Source organism: Astatotilapia calliptera, chromosome 7, assembly GCF_964374335.1.
Source record: "Astatotilapia calliptera chromosome 7, fAstCal68.1, whole genome shotgun sequence".
NCBI lineage: Eukaryota > Metazoa > Chordata > Actinopteri > Cichliformes > Cichlidae > Astatotilapia > Astatotilapia calliptera.
The window spans coordinates 31,793,053-31,810,607 of record NC_137428.1 but is presented as its reverse complement, the minus strand read 5'-3'; the positions used below and the strand labels follow the sequence as shown (position 1 = coordinate 31,810,607).

The window sequence follows — 17,555 nt, the reverse complement described above, 5'->3', positions numbered from 1 at the left end:
CCACTTGTAAGTTAAAATTTTCCTGAAAAAGAAAAGAAAAACAAAACTTTTCTACTTTGCACTAACTAATAAAGCTAATTTTCTCTGCTCCACTGGATAAAACCTTTTTCATAATGGCATAGCAACACGTCACATCGTATTTCTCATCGCACCATGTTTTGGGGGAGGGGGGGGCCTTTGTGAGCACTAGTGTAAAAGGTACTCACATGCTGCCACTGCTCTCGGATGAGCGGCCGGTATCGAAGGAAGTACTTTAAAGGGAAGTTATCTATGTCAGGCCACGTGGCGGGGCTGTGCCAGGATACCTCCAGTCTCCGAGGGTTGAAGCGGATCGGGGTCGCTGTCACACGTTCCGGGGGGTCTGGCTTTACTGTAAAGTGGGTATAAACAGTTAGTTAAAGGGGAATATTAAGGTCACTCAGACAGTTGCATAATGTTTTATATAGCACTAAATTGTGTCATAAAGGTGGAGTTAAGGTATTAACTTGTTACTTTAATGATACTTATTTATATCATTGCACACTTTTTTGTTCTTTTTTACTTTAGAAGAATAACAACAATTTTCATAGTTTCAAGTCTAGCAGTGGTCAGCAGCAATTGGCTGCACTCTCAAGGTTAATTGGTGAAATGTCAATTTAGAGAACAACAAATATGAACTTTCACCAAAGACCTGCAACACTATTTGTCCAGCAAATATCTGCACAAATAAAAACTTGCAATGAAAAGTGAGAGCTTTGAAACATGCAGGAAGGGGAAAAGACAGGCAGGGGTGGTGTAACAGAAGCACCTGTTGAATTGAAGACAGAATACATTCACTATTTAGGATCTTCCAGCCTCTGAAACATGATTTAGAATTTTTATTATTTTTTTATTATATCTTGCAAGTCTTGACATGATAGAAGGGATCTATTTAATATTGCTACTACCATTATTATTAGTACATGCTTAAGGTCGCAATGTATTCTAATGCAAGAAAGACTTTAAATAAGGCTGAACTGAAATAAAAAGCTTTAGCTGAAAAAAGTGTCTGAGGTATCTGTGGCAAGACAGAAGATGAGAAGCCATCACTCCCCAATGAAAAGGCATGTGTGTCTGAATACCTGTCCACTGAGGAACACACCAAGACAGAGAGATTGAGAGAATTCAATTGAAAGCTTTTCAGATGATATTGAATGACCCAGTCTTTGTTAGATCACTCCCACAAGGGAACACACCGGCCTGCCACTTAAGCTACATGAAACCCTTTCCCATCTAGATGCAAACATAGCATTACACAAGCAAATGGAAAACCACAGTAATAATCTCAATGTCTGATAACATACTGATGGCAGCAGTGGATGAAAGCAATGTGGATAAAAAGGTAATGCATACTTATGAAGACTCATAAACAGGCAGCACATAATTAATGATTGAAAATACGAAAGATGGCTGTTGGCACATACAAACAAGACTGCTTTCTCACTCGAGAAAGAGATGTTAACAATCTCTTTTTGACTTTCAAGTAAATTTTAAAAATCCCGAAAAAACTAGGGAAGCACACAAAGAAAAGAAAAAGAAAATTGCATGCTGGCAGAGCAAGAGCAATGTAAAGCCAGCAGAGACCAGAGAGAATAAATTTTCTTTGTTCAACAGCACCTAACAGAGGAAAAACATGTGCAAGCACAGAACAAAACAGCGAGAAATATGTCTGGGTGGGGCGTCCCTTAGGTTTTTAAAGTATCCATCTGACCTGAAACATATACTAGTAGCTTTGTGTTGCATGAGTAATGAACACATCCTTCACTTGATGACCTCTGCGATAGCAGCTGGGGCGTGACAAAGGAGTGCTTTTTTTATATGAGAGATAAAAGAAAGAGAGGATTTACACTTAAAAGAAGGGTGTGAAATTTACCGAGACAAGAAGTGTTTGGACATTACTGACCGATGCAAATGCAGATTTAAATTTGTGCAATGCAAATACCAGGAAAAAAATATTGTCAGCTATATGCCCAGAATTAGTTTGAAGATAAAATCAACCATGTGATTTAACAAGCTATAGAAACATAAACAAAAAGAAAGACAAAAAATGTGATCACAGGGTTTCAATTTTTTTGACATCCCGTTGTTCGATATGTTCTTGCCTGGCCTAAAAACGCCTGTCATTCCAGCTTTAGCTTTGTTCTTTCATTTGTGTCCACATTACTGGCCCTCTATCCTCAGTCTCATATTGCACAGTAACTGCAGTCCCTTATTTTCCCCTTTGTCGATGTACTGTAACATAAAAATCTAATCTTTCACAGACGAGAGACAAACTAATTTTTTTCTTTTAAAAATGGTGGAAAATGTATCTGATATATAGCTTCAACATGTGGTCTCTTTAAACATAAAAAGGGTAAATTCTGCAAAAGAGTGCTGTGCATTTATTTATACATGCATGTATTTTTCGTTTTCTCTGAAATGCTCTGATTTACTGTTTCTAACACGACTGCCATGTGTCTATTCCCTCTACCTAATGGTGTAGCCTGTTTTTTTTCTTCAAATAAATAGGCTTTTCAGAAAGAACAAAATCTGGACATCAATTCACTGATGTGCTGGATGACATCGTCTAGCAGTGCACTTGCACAAATGGGAAAATTGATCTGCAGTGTTATCTTGCACATTGATCATTGAATCTTGTCTAAGGTGTAATGACAGTTGAGAGTTTTTGTAATGAAGTCCCAAATCAAAATCTCGTTTCTGAAAGTAGCCTGTTTTTGAATTTGTGAATGGACAGATTGCACGCGCGAAAGAGAGTCAAAAGCCAAAGCACAAGCAATTCTGTTGGCTAAATTTAAGGACTAATCTTTGCACGACTGTGGTTTTAATTTGTTTAAGTTACACAAAGTTTGAAAATTCATTTTGTGTTATTTTTTTAAGTTATACAATGCGAGATCTTATTACTAAAGCTGGTATCTTTTTTTTTTTCTTCCAAGAGGAATTTTACAAAATTCTAAAATTCTTCTTCGCAGCCTTGAGGTAAAGAATAATTTTGAACATGGCATGGTTGTTGGTACCAGATGGTCCAGTATTTCTGAAACTGCTGATCTACTGGGATTTTCCCACACAACCATCTGTAGGGTTTACAGACAATGGTCCAAAAAACAGAAAATAGCCAGTGTCCAACAGTTCTCTGGGCAAAAATGTCTTGTTGATGTCTGAGGAAAACAGCCAGACTAGTTCGAAGGAAACAGTAAATGAAATAACCACTTGTTACAACCAAGGAAACAGAAGGGTTTCTCTGAACGTACAATGTGTCAGACCCTGAAGGGGATGCCACTCCTGTCAGCTAAGAACAGGAAACTGAGTCTACAAAACTGGAAAACAGAAGATTGGGAAAAAAAGTAAAAATCCCGGTCTGATGAGACTCGATCGCTGTTGCTGAATCCTGACGGTAGGCTCATAATTTGGTATAAACATGAAAACAGGTATCCATGCTGCCTCCAGGTGTAATAGTGTGAGGATTACTTTGCTGAGTATTTTTGATAACCATCCTTTTATGACTGCATCTCAAACTGATTTATTGAACTTTAAAATAAGTCACTAGAGCTCAGGCCGAAAGAGCACCTTCAGCATTTGGTGAAACAGCAGAGACACATTAAAAATATACTTTGACTGGTTACTTCTGGCTGACTATTGTAGCCCCCACAGACTATCCCAAGTTAATACACCCGAATGAAGACCTCTCTTCTAAGAAACAATTCAAAGCATGACACAAGTAACAAATAATTTCAATGATTTCAGTTACTGCAGCTACTCTGACCTGGTGGAATTAGGTTACAACATATTGTCTTTCATCTCATTGGATGAGTAATGTAGTAAAGCTGAATGACAGCGGGTGCTCAGGTGGGCTGCTGTCAGAACTGCCAGCAAAAAAAAGCTCTTTGTTGTAAGTGAAAATACTTTAACTGTAGAAGCCTTTAAAGCTCGGCAAGATCAGTTAGCGTTTGATCATCTTGGCACTAGAAAGCTTTAAGTTATCATTTGATGAGTGTGGAGCTTCCTTGAGGGTTCTCTTTGTAACTTCACCCACAGCACACACATGTAGGGACACACACGCAAGCACACACATCTCATCTCATCTAATTCCGCCCCAGCTTTGGTCGGATGAACAAGGACAGTTGAGAACCGTCTTACTCCCGCTCAGAATTCAGAAGTGAACCAGGAAGCATGAAATTGTTTTATTTATTTACGATCTGCCTCGTTGTCCCTGAAAATGAATGTGACTTACATCATAGAATGGCATAAGAAAGACTTTTAACAATGCAGGAACGAAGAACAGATGAGGTGAGGAGAGACAGGAGGGCTAAGTTTCAAAACATACTTTGTTAGAAGTTTTGGCTTTTCAACTAGCAACTTTGCAAACTTTGCAACTTTGCAAAGGTTTGGGCTTGTTTTCTAGAGTCAGTGACAGAAAGTTTCTGTAGCCACCGCTTCTCTTTGGGATCAATGACAGCTGTATCAGTTATCCAGGAGGAAAAGCGAGTGATTGCGTGTAGATCTACAGTTCAAAAGAAGCAAACTTTACTTTATTCAGACCAGAGTATGTAACACCTAGCTATATGTAGCTGTAAGCAACTAAGTATGTTTTAAGGCTTAAAAAAAATAAAACAACCAGAAGCATGGACGAAAAATGCAGAAAAAAAGTGAAATAAAATGATTGTTTGATAATAGCAAAAGAGAGGGAGCGATAACAGGAAGGAAGGAATTAAAACAGGAGGAAATAAAGGTGGGAAAGAAATGCAAAGTTACACTTTTCAGGAAATGAAGAGAAGGAAGAATTAAATGGTATTTTGCAGTGGGGTATTTTGCTATTACCGATAGTTGAGGGATATTTCCTCAGCCAAAGCACTAATCCGGCTACCATTAGCATTTTCATGAGTCCTGTGTCCGGGGCTTGGCAGAGCATGTCACTGCCTCATTTGGTTACTTATGTGTACACACACACAACCACACACACACACACACACACACACACACACACACACACACACACACACACACACACACACACACACACACACACACACGAACAACACACACACACAGACTTTCTTTCTTTCCTCTCTCTCTCTGTCTCTCATTTTCAATACCTAACCCTCTCAACCGACACTCCGCACAATCGCTCACAGCCCCATTGGTGTCTGTGTGTGTTTATGCACCATGCACACCCATATCACCCTAAGCAATGCAATAGAGCTGAGGACTGCTGGCAGCAGTTCCCTTATCTATCAAAGTACTCCTCATTCCTTCTTTAAAATGAATTTCTCCTCTTCACTGCTTTCCAGTCAGAGTTGCTTGTGAATTTCAAGAGTACTGCTGTTATTATGTGGCCTTTGGTAGAGTAACTGATGAAAAACTTCACAATTCAAAGTTAATTTTGAAATTACTCGCCACATAATGAATTAATTAATTGAAAGTAAAAAAAAAAATCAACCTTGAAGCACATTTATGGCTTCTTTTGTTTTTGTTTTTTTTTAGATCAGAAATGTGCTGATATGGCAGCTGGTGTTTTGGCTGAGGGAAAGTGAGAAACCAGACCATTGATTTGTGACCATCACATCCTGTCCAAACCTCAATTAAATACTGTTTGCTGCAGAAAAGGTTCAGAGGTCGATTGTTTATTATCTGCTGCTTTTGGTAATGGCACGGATGCACAGTCAGTGGGTTTCTCGCTAATGGACTATGCTGTGGGTTAAAAAAACAAACAAAAAAACCCCAAACAAAACTGTACACTTCTGCTATCAGCTGGGTGACATTTATTTGGCCATTGCATTTTCAATTTTCTATGTCTTCCTGGCACCAAGCATTGCTGTGTGTGCAACAAATCTCCAAAGGGAACCAGAAATGAATGAAATCAGTCATCTGTGAGCAAACAAATGCATTAACATTGCTCGGCGGTTGGCACACACAAAGAGATGCCTTGACACTCGGCATTTTAGTTTTTTCCTTTGCCAAATACCCGTCAATCTTTGTGGGAAAAACATTTTACATTTGTCCCTGAACTATGTGCGGATAACGATTTTAATGAAAAAGTGGTAATTTGTTGCGAGCGGAACGGTTTAGGAGCAAATACTTGTAAGATTTTCAAAATGTCAGTGTGGGTTTCATTTAAACTCTTTGAATTCAGGGCTTAATGGAACCCTCTAATTGTGAGCAAAACTTAATAAGAAAGCACAACTGTTTCCTTTCTGTGTAGCTGCAGCAAAAAGCCTGTAATTCATTTCGAGTCACATTTGGTCAACACACGCAACTTCATGAGTGCTTTAAGATGCAACGGAGTGAAGGAACAGGAAAAGAGAATGTAACAGAAACCACAAAGCATAACACAGAGCATGTTTTACCTATAGTGGACTCTTCAAAAGTTTTAGTGGCAGAAGCTTTCCCCAAAGCATTGATGGCTGTTACATTAACTTTGTAGGGGAAGCTGGAGAAAACCTCTGGGAAGCGTACATGGCAGCGGTTCTTGTGGAACAAATCTTTCTTCACCTCGAGTGAACGCTGGTTATGTCTGAAGAGAAAAAGGTGAGAGAACAGGGAAAAAAGGAACAGCTGTTGCAGGTTTTCTGCTTAAAGGCAAAAACTGTTGTAGACTAAAGACTGAATGATACAGATACTTAACACAAACACTGAACACTAAAGACATGGGCTTGCTATTAATTAATCTTTAGCTATGGCCCATTCCTCATCTTTATTCAAAGAGAATAATATTAGTGTTACACCTTCAATGAAAGCACCTGCCATGGTGTTGGCTGTGGGACTCTGGGAGTCTCAAAGAGAACTTGACAGAGACCCACTTCTAAAATGCTAAAACTCGTCTAGGCAACCGAGACTTGTTTGTTTGCCATGTTGGACTAAGATATGAACCAAAATGATTGTATCACTCTTACTGTTTTATTATTATAATGGCAAAAATAACAGGAAATAATCTTCAGAAATCCACAGGTTTCATCCTGAAACATCTGTATATGCATAAAATGCACTTACTGTACTTCCACATCAAATGTAGTGTTGATGTACGTTGAATGCTGCTGGTGCCAGCTGCAGTAAAAACCTTGAGGGTAGGTGTTGGACCTACAAGTGATAGTAGGCTCCAGAGGGGGAACTATAGAGAGAATAATGAGAAGAAAAGGGAGGGGAAGATGGTTAATGAATATCTACATGTATACAACTGAGGCAGACATGAAAAGAAGCATACCAAGAGGAGGGATCACAATCAGATGAATGCACATTGCAATATTCAAAGGCAAGGCAACAGTGCCTTACACATTACCTCACTGCATAATTCAGTTTCCATCAAATGTTCAATTGAAAAGGCTGCTACTCAGTTAAAATTAAGACATGGTTCTGCCAAGTTTTTTGAAAACGTAATTAATTTTGTTGTTGTTGCGTACTATATTTAAATATTTAATAAGACTAATTAAAATTTAATGAAAGTTTAATTAAAATCATGGAAATTTTAGAGTATGACTTTTCTATAAAGTTAATCTCAGGCAAAATTAAAAGTGATGTTTTCATTTCTTCTCTATATCAGTGCTGTTTGCCGTTGTGGCTGAGAGAATCAAAAAAAGAAATTAAAATAAAGAAAAGAAGGAAATAAATAATTTGTGGTGATTTGTTTTCTTATTTGTCTGAATTCTGTTTATAGAGTAAAGGAAATGATGAAAAAACAAAGGAGAAAGGGTTGCAGTGTTTGGGGGATTGGCGTTGGGGTGCCGGTGTTTATGCTGTGGAGACACAGAGGATATTGTAGAGCACAAGAAGAATAAAAACGTTTGGCAAGAAAACGTGATGTTACACCAGCTCTAACCTCCTCTGAGATTAGGATTCTTTTTCACGGTTAGCCAACCATGTACTCGTCTGCCACTCCCTCTCTCTCCACACAACTTTTCAACATTTTACCTTTGTTATAGCGAATATAGCGCATGGACACAGCTCCACTGCTAAAACCAATCTTGGTGAGTTTCATTATTTCCCCCCTTGTGAAGTTCTTTTGTGTCTTTTCCTTTCACCTAATCATCCTCCTTTTGCTTTCAGTTAGCTGATGTTGATCTAAATTATGGCTTATAATTACACACTAGAAGGTACTCATCAATTATTCAGATTACTGTGGGGTGTGTGTGTTTGTGTGTGTGTATCTAGCTATATATCTAGGGCTGAGGACATGCTCCAGACAACTGCACTTTACAACACTTAATACAATACTGCTTCTTAAATTGTTTGCTTATTGCATATCCTATTGTACACTCTATTTCCCTTTTTTGTTTTTTATTTATTGTGTGTTTGTCTGTGTTTTTAAACTCTCTGTTCTACTCTGAGTGCTAATGCACAGTATTTTGTTATGTGAAGACATAATGACAAAAAACCTTTAATCTGTCTGTCTGTCTGTCTGTTGTTTTGACCAATGTGAGAAGAAAGTGAATATTTCAAACAGCAGCATCTTGATAAGATTTAGATAGAGACAACTCAAATGACTTCGGGAAAGTAGTTATTGGGATGATTTATGCAGGGGTGGTGTAATTCTAATTTAAAATGTCAGTACAGTGGTAATAAACACTAGGTTATATTCCAATTTAGAATCAAAATGAATTCTATTTTATTTTAATGATTATTTTACTTCAATTCAATGTAATTAAATGTATATTTTCAACACTACCTAGAGTTACTGAAACCATAGTATATTTAAAGTGAATTATCCAGTCCTTGTTGTTATTAAATAAAATCTACATTTAAATTTCCAGTATGACTGGCCTGACTTCAAAGCAGCCCTTATTCTCCGGGATACACTTAAGCTCTGTGGGACTCACATCATCTCAGGATTGACTGTTCTCGTCTTTGCTGAAAATGGTTATTTAAGACCCTGGTTGTGCGTCTGGGTTAATTGCATCATGCTACAGAGTGAATTTGGGATCAATCATAAGTATTCCTACAGCAAAAAGTCAAAAAATCAAAAATGTCTGAAACTTTTGCACAGTGCTAGATAGCCTATTTAAATTGAGATCACTCTTTGAAGTGATTTATAATAATCGTTACATTTTTGATTAAATAAATGGAAATGGCAAATATCTCATCAGTGGCAAACGTTCCCTGGGTCTGAAAAAAAGATGCAAAGTGACTTACTCTATCAGATGTGAGTACCACTTTTGCTTGTGTGATTTATCCACAGTTTCTTAATGTTCCAGTCACCACTTATAATTACTGAGTGGATCTAATTAATCTGCGGCCACAGTTTCAGAACCAAAAATATTTTTTCTTCCTATCTCAGCACTTTCTCTCTCTGGATGCACACTTATTATGGCTTGGTGGATATAATAATAACAAAAATAATATTAAGCATAATCTAGCAGCATCTTGTTGTTGTTTTTTCCTGCAACATCCTTGTAAATTTCTTGGAACACCTCCCTAAAGGTGTATACGGTCAAACACGCATACTCTCACACACCCACAAGCAAGAGGTATGCATGATTGGCTGCGGTGGGGTCGTTTCACTGTCACACACAATCAACTGTGTTTAAACGGTCACCAAGGCAACTAATTAGACCGTCAATAACGTCTAATGATGAGGTGCCATGGACGACATCCAATCGCACTCAATTAATCGTGGAGACTAATTGGGGCCATCTCAATCAATTGGCTTCTCATCTGAGAGTTTCAGTCAAAGTCGTGAAAACACAATGTTAAACACAGACTATTATCAGCACACACACACACACACACACACACACACGCACACACACACACACACACACACACACACACACACACACACACACACACACAGAACTGTGGCTGCTGTCATTCTCCTGGAATCATCCATAATTAGTCAAAAGGGTTTTTTACAAAGTTGGAAAAGCTCAGACAGAGCAGCTAAAGATTAGTCTGTTAGAGGAAAGAGAAGCAGCAAGAGGAAAGTTGAAAGACAAAAATTGTGCGGATTGGCGAGAGATATCAGGTGTAAAGAAGATGAGCATAGGTGTGTGTGCTCATGCCAGCCGTGTTTGTAGTGGTTTGTTTGAGCTCTGGAGTGTTTGCGCCTTTAATTTAGTTCATTTTCCCAGATGTGAGTAGTGTCAGTCAAACTACCACTGAAACACCTTGAAAGGGCAGCTTCTACTGCAGGGTTCTTCAAAGGGGGCTGATGTATGGCTTATCAGGAGCGAGAAATCTCTCTCTCTCCATCTACCCATCCACGATCGCTGGGAGCAAATCCAGCTATCATAGGGTGAGAAGTGGGGTACACTCTGGACAGGTTTCCAGTCTGTTCCACGGCTGACACAGACACTATGGACCCAATGGATTCAAACCCAGGACCTTCTTGCTGTAAGGTGACAGTGCTAACCCCTTTACCATTGATACTAAACAATTTTTCAAATCTACGGTTTATGTGTGTGTGGAGACAGATAACACAGTTATAACAATAAACACAGACAAAAATGGACTAATGTGGATACAGTGATTAACCTCTGTCCAATATAACTAACTCCAAATCAGTTTGATTTCAAATAGAGCCTAGCCAATATAGAATTTTTGGGACTGATACTATTATTTGATATTTGGTGATTTTTGAAAAAGCAATATATTGGTCGACTCATGGAAGATAAACATCTATCCCACCCTTAGCCTTACTAAGATACTCTGACAACTCAGTTTAAAAACAAGGAAGTTGCGCAGTCTATCAACATCAACATATCAACAGGTTTAACCTCCTAAGACCCGAACTCTTCCACGACATGCATTTTTAATTTATCTTTGATATTTGGACATATTGGGGCCTGATATGTAAAAACAAAGAATTACCAATTTATTTTTTTTTACCTTATTTTTGTTTTTAAGAAAAATAAGAGCCACATATGAGGATACTTGTTTGAAATTTTGATAGAACACTAGCAGTATAATGTCCTCGTAAGTGGATATCAGGCCCTTGTAGAGCAAAATTGAGTATTTTGGTCTAAATAACCCAAAATGTGATGTCCACATGTGTGGATGCCAGGTCCTAGGAGGTTAAGGGAGTTTCTCCCATCTCTTTCTTACATTTATACACATTTTATATGTAAACTGCCCAATTTGTGTAAACTGCTCTAATTTTAATTTGTAGTTCATTGAGATGTATGTTATTAAGCTAATAATTAATATGTGATTTCTCGAAGACTGTTAAAATGTAATTAAAAACTGAGGTCAGGGGTCTGTAATAGAAAAGTGGAGAAATGAGGAGGAAGGAAGAAAGAGGGAACAAATGGACTGGCATGAGTGGAAGTAAAGAGGAAACATCTCAAAAGATAAAGGGAAATGTAGAGGAGATGACACAAGACAGCATTCTTTCATCATATTATACTAATGTGCCCTTAAAACAAAACAAAAACAACAACAAAAAGCACAAACAACACATAAGCATGCGCACTGACAAAGAACTGCTGCACAGTTTCTCCAATAATATTACAACATCAAAAGCTTTCGATGAATCTCATTAAAGTAGAGTTAAAAGAACAAGAGATCACACACCTGTAGAACAAAGGCAGCATAAATATTAAAGCAAATAAAACAATAATTGAAATTAAAATTACATTGAGCAGCCGGTCATTTGTGTGTGTGTGTGTGTGTGTGTCTCTGTGACATAGCACCTGAGCTAATGGCACACAGTACACCGCTCATGAATAAATGGTATTTGAATTACTGCCTTTTCATCATCTGGTTTGAATTGCTAAATCAAACGTGATTCTGAAGGTGCTTTTTGTTAGCCTCACGAACCACAAACCACATGTGTGCATACTCAAGTAGTAGGGTTACTTTTTAATGGAAATAAGTTGCAGAAATGCATACAGATTTATTCTTGAAAGGTAACTTCATGAGTTATTAACTAAAACAATGTACTTAAAACTGTGAACCAAAGTACCAAAGAGTATAGAGCTTCTATTTCGATTGAACTGAATTACCAGCTAAAGTTACAGTGAGATGGTGTCAGTCAGGAATTTGATCAATTTTTGTTGGGGGGTTGGGGGGCAGCAGCTTGTTCATTTCATTGATAAGCAGCCAAAAAACACTGCAGCTCTTTCTCTCTCCCCATATTCTCTCTTCTTCTCTGCCACTATTCTAAACCTGTCACACAAAAATTCAAGATCTTGCAAAAGAGGATCTTTGTCACAGGAGCACTCACACAAACACAGAAATGTGATGAGGGACAATGACATCCAGTTGCCTGGTTGCTAGGCTGCAGACACTGTAGTAAATGCTATTTGGTTGTGTTGGTAGCCTCCCTGTTGCTTTGTGTTTGTGTTCATATGCATCCACATTCATTTCATTTTGTGCAGTGTGTGTATGTGTTTGGAGTGAATTCTCTGACTATGACAACCAAAATGAATGCATTTTCTTCCCTTGCTCCAATTTCTCCATCCATTCGCTTTGCAATAAACATGGCAGTTTATAGGCCTGACAAAAACACAAAATTGCAACTTTATCAACCTTCCCTGATTCTATTTTTGCTTTCCTGGAATCAATTTGACAAACTACAAACCAGTGTTGTTACAATAGCAAACAAATCCAACTATTCGACTACCTATCCCTCCAACTGTCTAAATTCTCTTTTAGTGTAAAGATTACATTTTTAGAAATCCTGTTGGAAAGAAGTATATTCTCTTGGAGTCTGTACCGGTCTGAATGGCATAACTTGTTTAGGCAGATGGCTTTGGTCTCTGCTTGAGTCAGCCTGCCAATGCCAGGCTCACTGCATTTTAGATTAGCTTAGTCATGTGTCATGGGAGAAAAAGGAATGTAAATAAAACTGTAGAACAAAGTCGTAGAGACGCTGTGGTGCCTTTTTGTCCAGACCAGCTGTCTTGGCTAACGGTAATGTAATTGTGGTGTAATATTTTTAACTGCCACTCCAAAGCTATGATAAAGTGTACGCGGACACACGAGTGTGCATGCGCTTATGTGCCGTGTGTGTGTCCGTAATGAGAATATGCAATTTTATATATACATAATCAAAACAGTGCAGGAGTACTAAAAATGTCATTCATATTGTGCTTGCGTGTTGTGCGCTTCTGTATACCACTAAAAGTTTGTGTGTCTGAAGTTATGATAAGCGCATTTTTAAAAAGCACGTCCAACTTTTTTTAAAGACTATATGTACGCATTTTTGTGCCTTTTTGTGCATCTTCTAGATTTGAAACATTTCTGAGGAAACTGCAGCGTGATTGCCGAAGGTTTGCTTGCTACTGCTGACGCTGACTGTTTATAATCTCCACTCGGTTGATGTTTTAAAAGTAAATGGTAAATGGATTGTCACTTATACTGTATAAGGGCTCAAAGTGCTTTCTTACTACAAGTCCCATTCACCCAATTACACACGCATTCATGCTTTTGTTTTTATCTGTGCCCACACTTTGGCTTGCAGACTGGAGGAATCAGAGATCGACCCACCACACTGGAACGTGGAACCATGTTTCTATCATTTATGGTATTGCATCAACAACATTCAGCAGTGCACACTCAGCTCTCTTTTCTGTTTCTTGCTTCTTTTCTACTTTCCTCCTGTATCCATCTTTATTCTCATCCTACCAACCACTCTCTGTCTCTCAGCAGTCTCCTGGTTTAGAGCTGTTTCTTAACATGAGCGAGTGAATAGAGGGGCAGTGGGTGTGCAAGCGCACACATAGACACACACACTGCACAACACAATGATGCCTTGGCATTCCAGGAATGTCTGTGAGCCAATTGGAAACAGCCGTGTGTGAGAGATGAATGAATGAAAAGAGGACGGATACCTTATGAGAGCATCAGGAGTTGATAAGGGACGAGGAGGGAGAGAGAGAAAGGCAGAGAAACTAGGTAATGCAAACAGGTTATTATTTGAAATAATGTATTTTTGCTCTTTATAATAAGATTCTGTCATACTTATCCATCACTAATAAGCTCTGATAACAAAGTTATTATAAAAAAAACTGAAACAGCTATCTAACCATGATATATAAGCTGTAGTAACCTAGATTTATCTTTTAAATAGGACAGAAAAAAAGGCATGGAGGTGGTGAAAGGGTTGCACTGACCTCTGTAGCTCTCAAGGTCAGACACAGGAAGACAACCATTATATCTGGACACTTAAATTACCCTGCAGCCAGTCTCTCACCCCCACTAAAGCACACACACATGTACTTAACCAACTGACATCACAAATCTTGCTCAAAGCTCAGGAATAACAAGAAGATTCACACCTGAAAACAACATCTCACTATCTACTGTATCTACAAGAAGACAAGACAAGGCGGGTTTCACACCTGCCAACAAAAAACAAGTAATAATAAGTAACAGTGCACAAATGCATTCACTTACTCCACAATATGTGATTTTTTTTAACTTGTACATGACTTGGTCCACTGAGTGTTCTTGACTTTCCTCAGAACTCTGCGCAAACCAGCAGCCTTAAATACAGAAGCTTATGAGAGGCTGCGGATTCCTTTCATGCTACTTCATTCTGGCCATATTTCATTATTATTTATTTTGAAAGTGCAGTGGAGATTGCCAGGAAAGTTGGGGGAAACAGCACGGTGCCATTCATGAGTGATTTGTTCATTTAAAAGTAATCTTCTTAGTAAAACTTGGAATTCAACTTTTCAAGCCATAGTCTCACATGCCTGGACCTTTTTTAAACTTTTACTTTTTTTTTTAGTTCCTTTCCAGCTTGTGCACAACTTCAACAGCAAAGGTCTGGCACTACAAGGACAAATGAAACAAAACAAAAGCAGTAAAAAAAAAACATATGTGGGCATTTATTTTCCCTCACACTTAACCAAGAAGAAATTCATCCTTTTATTCTAGTGACTGAATGCCTCTGAGCAGATCTGCTTATAGATTGTTTTTGCCAGGGCAACACAACAAACAATTTGGTTAGCAGGGGACTGAGCCCAGCAGCATGTCAAATTGTACGTATGACAGGGTGACACAAATTTAGGCATTGCAATGATAATTTTTCTGTTTCAAGTGGGAAATGGAAGGGATATTTCTTATTTTCTGCAGTTCTGCCCATGTGTGTATGCTATTTGATCAGTGTCATTCCTAACACTTTCTTTGTAGCTCTTTTCTGTACTTTAATATAAATTATGAACCTGCTATGTATGTTGGGATTTTTTGTTCATGCTAATTAAATAATAATGTTAGCAGCCCTTTGAATAGCTTAACTCAAACAAAGTAAGAGAACGCTACATGGATGGTTGGCCACTGAAAGAGAAAGGATGACATCATGCTAGAAATGAAGCTAGAAATTGCCATTCCATCAGTGCAAAATCCTGTCTCCAGTAAGCAGTACGTAAATGGACTGCATTTATATTGCGCTTTTCTAGTCTTATCGACCACACGGATAGTTTCACTGTAGGGTCTTACTTGCAGGTAGCCTTTTACTGTGCAAAGCTAAAATTTGAGTTCTGTAAAGCACTTGAGTTGAGATGTCTCCAGACTCGCTAAGAGGTAAAGCTCTGTGTCACTGCAGCAATAATAGCCCGAGGTCCTGTCACTGCAGCGACAATTGCCTCTTAGCTGATGTGTCCATGATGGTGTAATGAGTGACAACCTGGGATTGACCAATCAGAGGTGTCAGTCTGCCAAACACGCAAACAGCTAACTGCCATCACTCCCAGAGCGAGCCATGAGAGAGGCAGGTAACACCCGAATCGCTGATGTCTGAATCGAAACAGCTGACTCCCTTTAAATTTAGCTGTCAGTTTCAAAGCTAGACAGACAGACAGATACACAGCGAGACAGGCAGGGAGACGAAGAGAAATCAAAAGTGTCTGGCCTGTAAAGCTCGGGGCCATCATTGTTAATTCTGCCAGGAGCTTCGTGCGGGAGCACACTGTGCTGTCTTTTTACATAAAGCGCGTTTTCTTTATAGAGTTATGAAAGGTGTCACGTTACTATGGAGGCACAAAGACTCATTCTGCACAGCGAGAAACCTTTAGATACACACATAAACTAGTTGAGAAAGGTCAAACAGGCAGCTGCACGAACTGCGAGTACCTTAAAGCAAAAATAGGAGGCTCGAATGCACACACCGTATACACCCATAGAACTAACAAGAGATAGAGCATTTTACGCAGCCACATGTTGGGGCTACTGCAGAATAACAGTGATTCATACTAATACCGTAATGCTATTCTAATGGAATGTTTGCTCAGAGACTTTAAGCTACATGGTTTCAATCAGGTCCTCCTAACACCAGCTGTGCACAAGCCGATCTAACCCAGGCTCCCTGTCAGCCAAGCTGGAAGATTTCAGCTCTTGGCAATGTCAGCAAGAGTATAAGTGCCTGCAAAACTTCAAAAAAGAAACGAATACTGTCTGTGTTTTCTCAGTACTGTATGAGTCAGTTAGTAAATGTGAAAGGGTGCCCGTAACATGTTATTCTGCTGAGGTAAAGACAGCATGCATTGAAAAAGGAAACAAGGAATAAATAAAGATTTAAAATTGCGCACTGGATCATTCAGGTGGATTCAACGTGGATCTGAAGGTTCTGGTAGATAAAAATGTATCACACTGGCCAAAAGGCATTGGTTGAGATCATTCAGTGGTAACCATATTATGACTAAATGATTATATTGAATTTTTCATCAATTCTGCTGCTGGAAAACAAATTAAATGACCTTTTTGAAAGAAATTTTGAAAATGTTGCCTATGACAAAAAACATGCACAAAGCTAATGTGAAGAAACAAAATGCTACCAATTATAATAACATAGGCAATACATAACAAATCTGAATTGCACAAACTGTCTAAAGGGATATATTTCAACTTGGATTATGTGCAGATGTCAAAATTCGATGTGACCTTTCCCCGTAACAGTTATTAAATCCACTTCAGCTCAGAACTGGTCACTGTGCATCACAAGTGTGATATATTACTTGTCAAAGCATAGAAAGGAAATGACAGTGTGGAGTATTCTAACATGTCCTTTGCCAGTGACTCTAGATCAGGAGTCAGCAACCTTTAAGACCCAAAGAGCCATTTGGACCGGGTTTCCACGCAAAACAAAAACTGTTGTGAGCCGCCACCCTTATGTCGCCTTTGGGCTTTTGGAGCCTTGACTTGACTTTTAAAAATTATTCGAAAAAAAGCACTATGCTGCTGAAAAATGAAAAATAGATATTTGCAAACTTCTGCCTAAATATGTATTTTACCAGGTTAATGTGTGTGGGGGGGCGTGGTCTGCAACGCCGCTGCAGGGGAGGCGGACGCACCTGAGCGGCACCCGCAATCAAGCCTCGCCGCCTTAACGTCTGTGCCGTCTATGCTGTTGTTGGTATGTGTTGGCTGTGAGCTGAAAAGCTACAGCCGGCTGTATGCGTCAGCAACCGTGTGTGAAAAGTGGTCAATAAAGAGATGCTGAAAAGCGTGTTCACGCAAACATCGTCGGGTCTGCCGTGATATGTTTACAATGGGACTTCTGCTCCTGAACCTCTGCGCACAGCGTCTGCAAATCGGGGCTGTAAAAGTCACTTTCATCTTTACGCAGGACTGTAAGCTGTCGTCTGTGAGGCGTGAGCGGTGTTTGTTTT

General features: G+C 38.9%; 1 protein-coding gene across 3 annotated transcripts in view; it reads right to left on the bottom strand.

The window, feature by feature from the left end:
- Positions 1-17,555, bottom strand: part of cntfr (ciliary neurotrophic factor receptor) — a 231,101-nt gene that overhangs the window by 30,457 nt on the left and 183,089 nt on the right. For all 3 annotated transcript variants that reach the window (XM_026174227.2, XM_080304418.1, XM_080304420.1), the window contains 3 exons: positions 7,003-7,120; positions 6,360-6,526; positions 207-370 (listed from right to left, as the gene is read on the bottom strand). In XM_026174227.2, the coding sequence (XP_026030012.1) occupies positions 207-370; positions 6,360-6,526; positions 7,003-7,120 (449 nt within the window). The remainder of the gene's footprint in view (positions 1-206; positions 371-6,359; positions 6,527-7,002; positions 7,121-17,555) is intronic.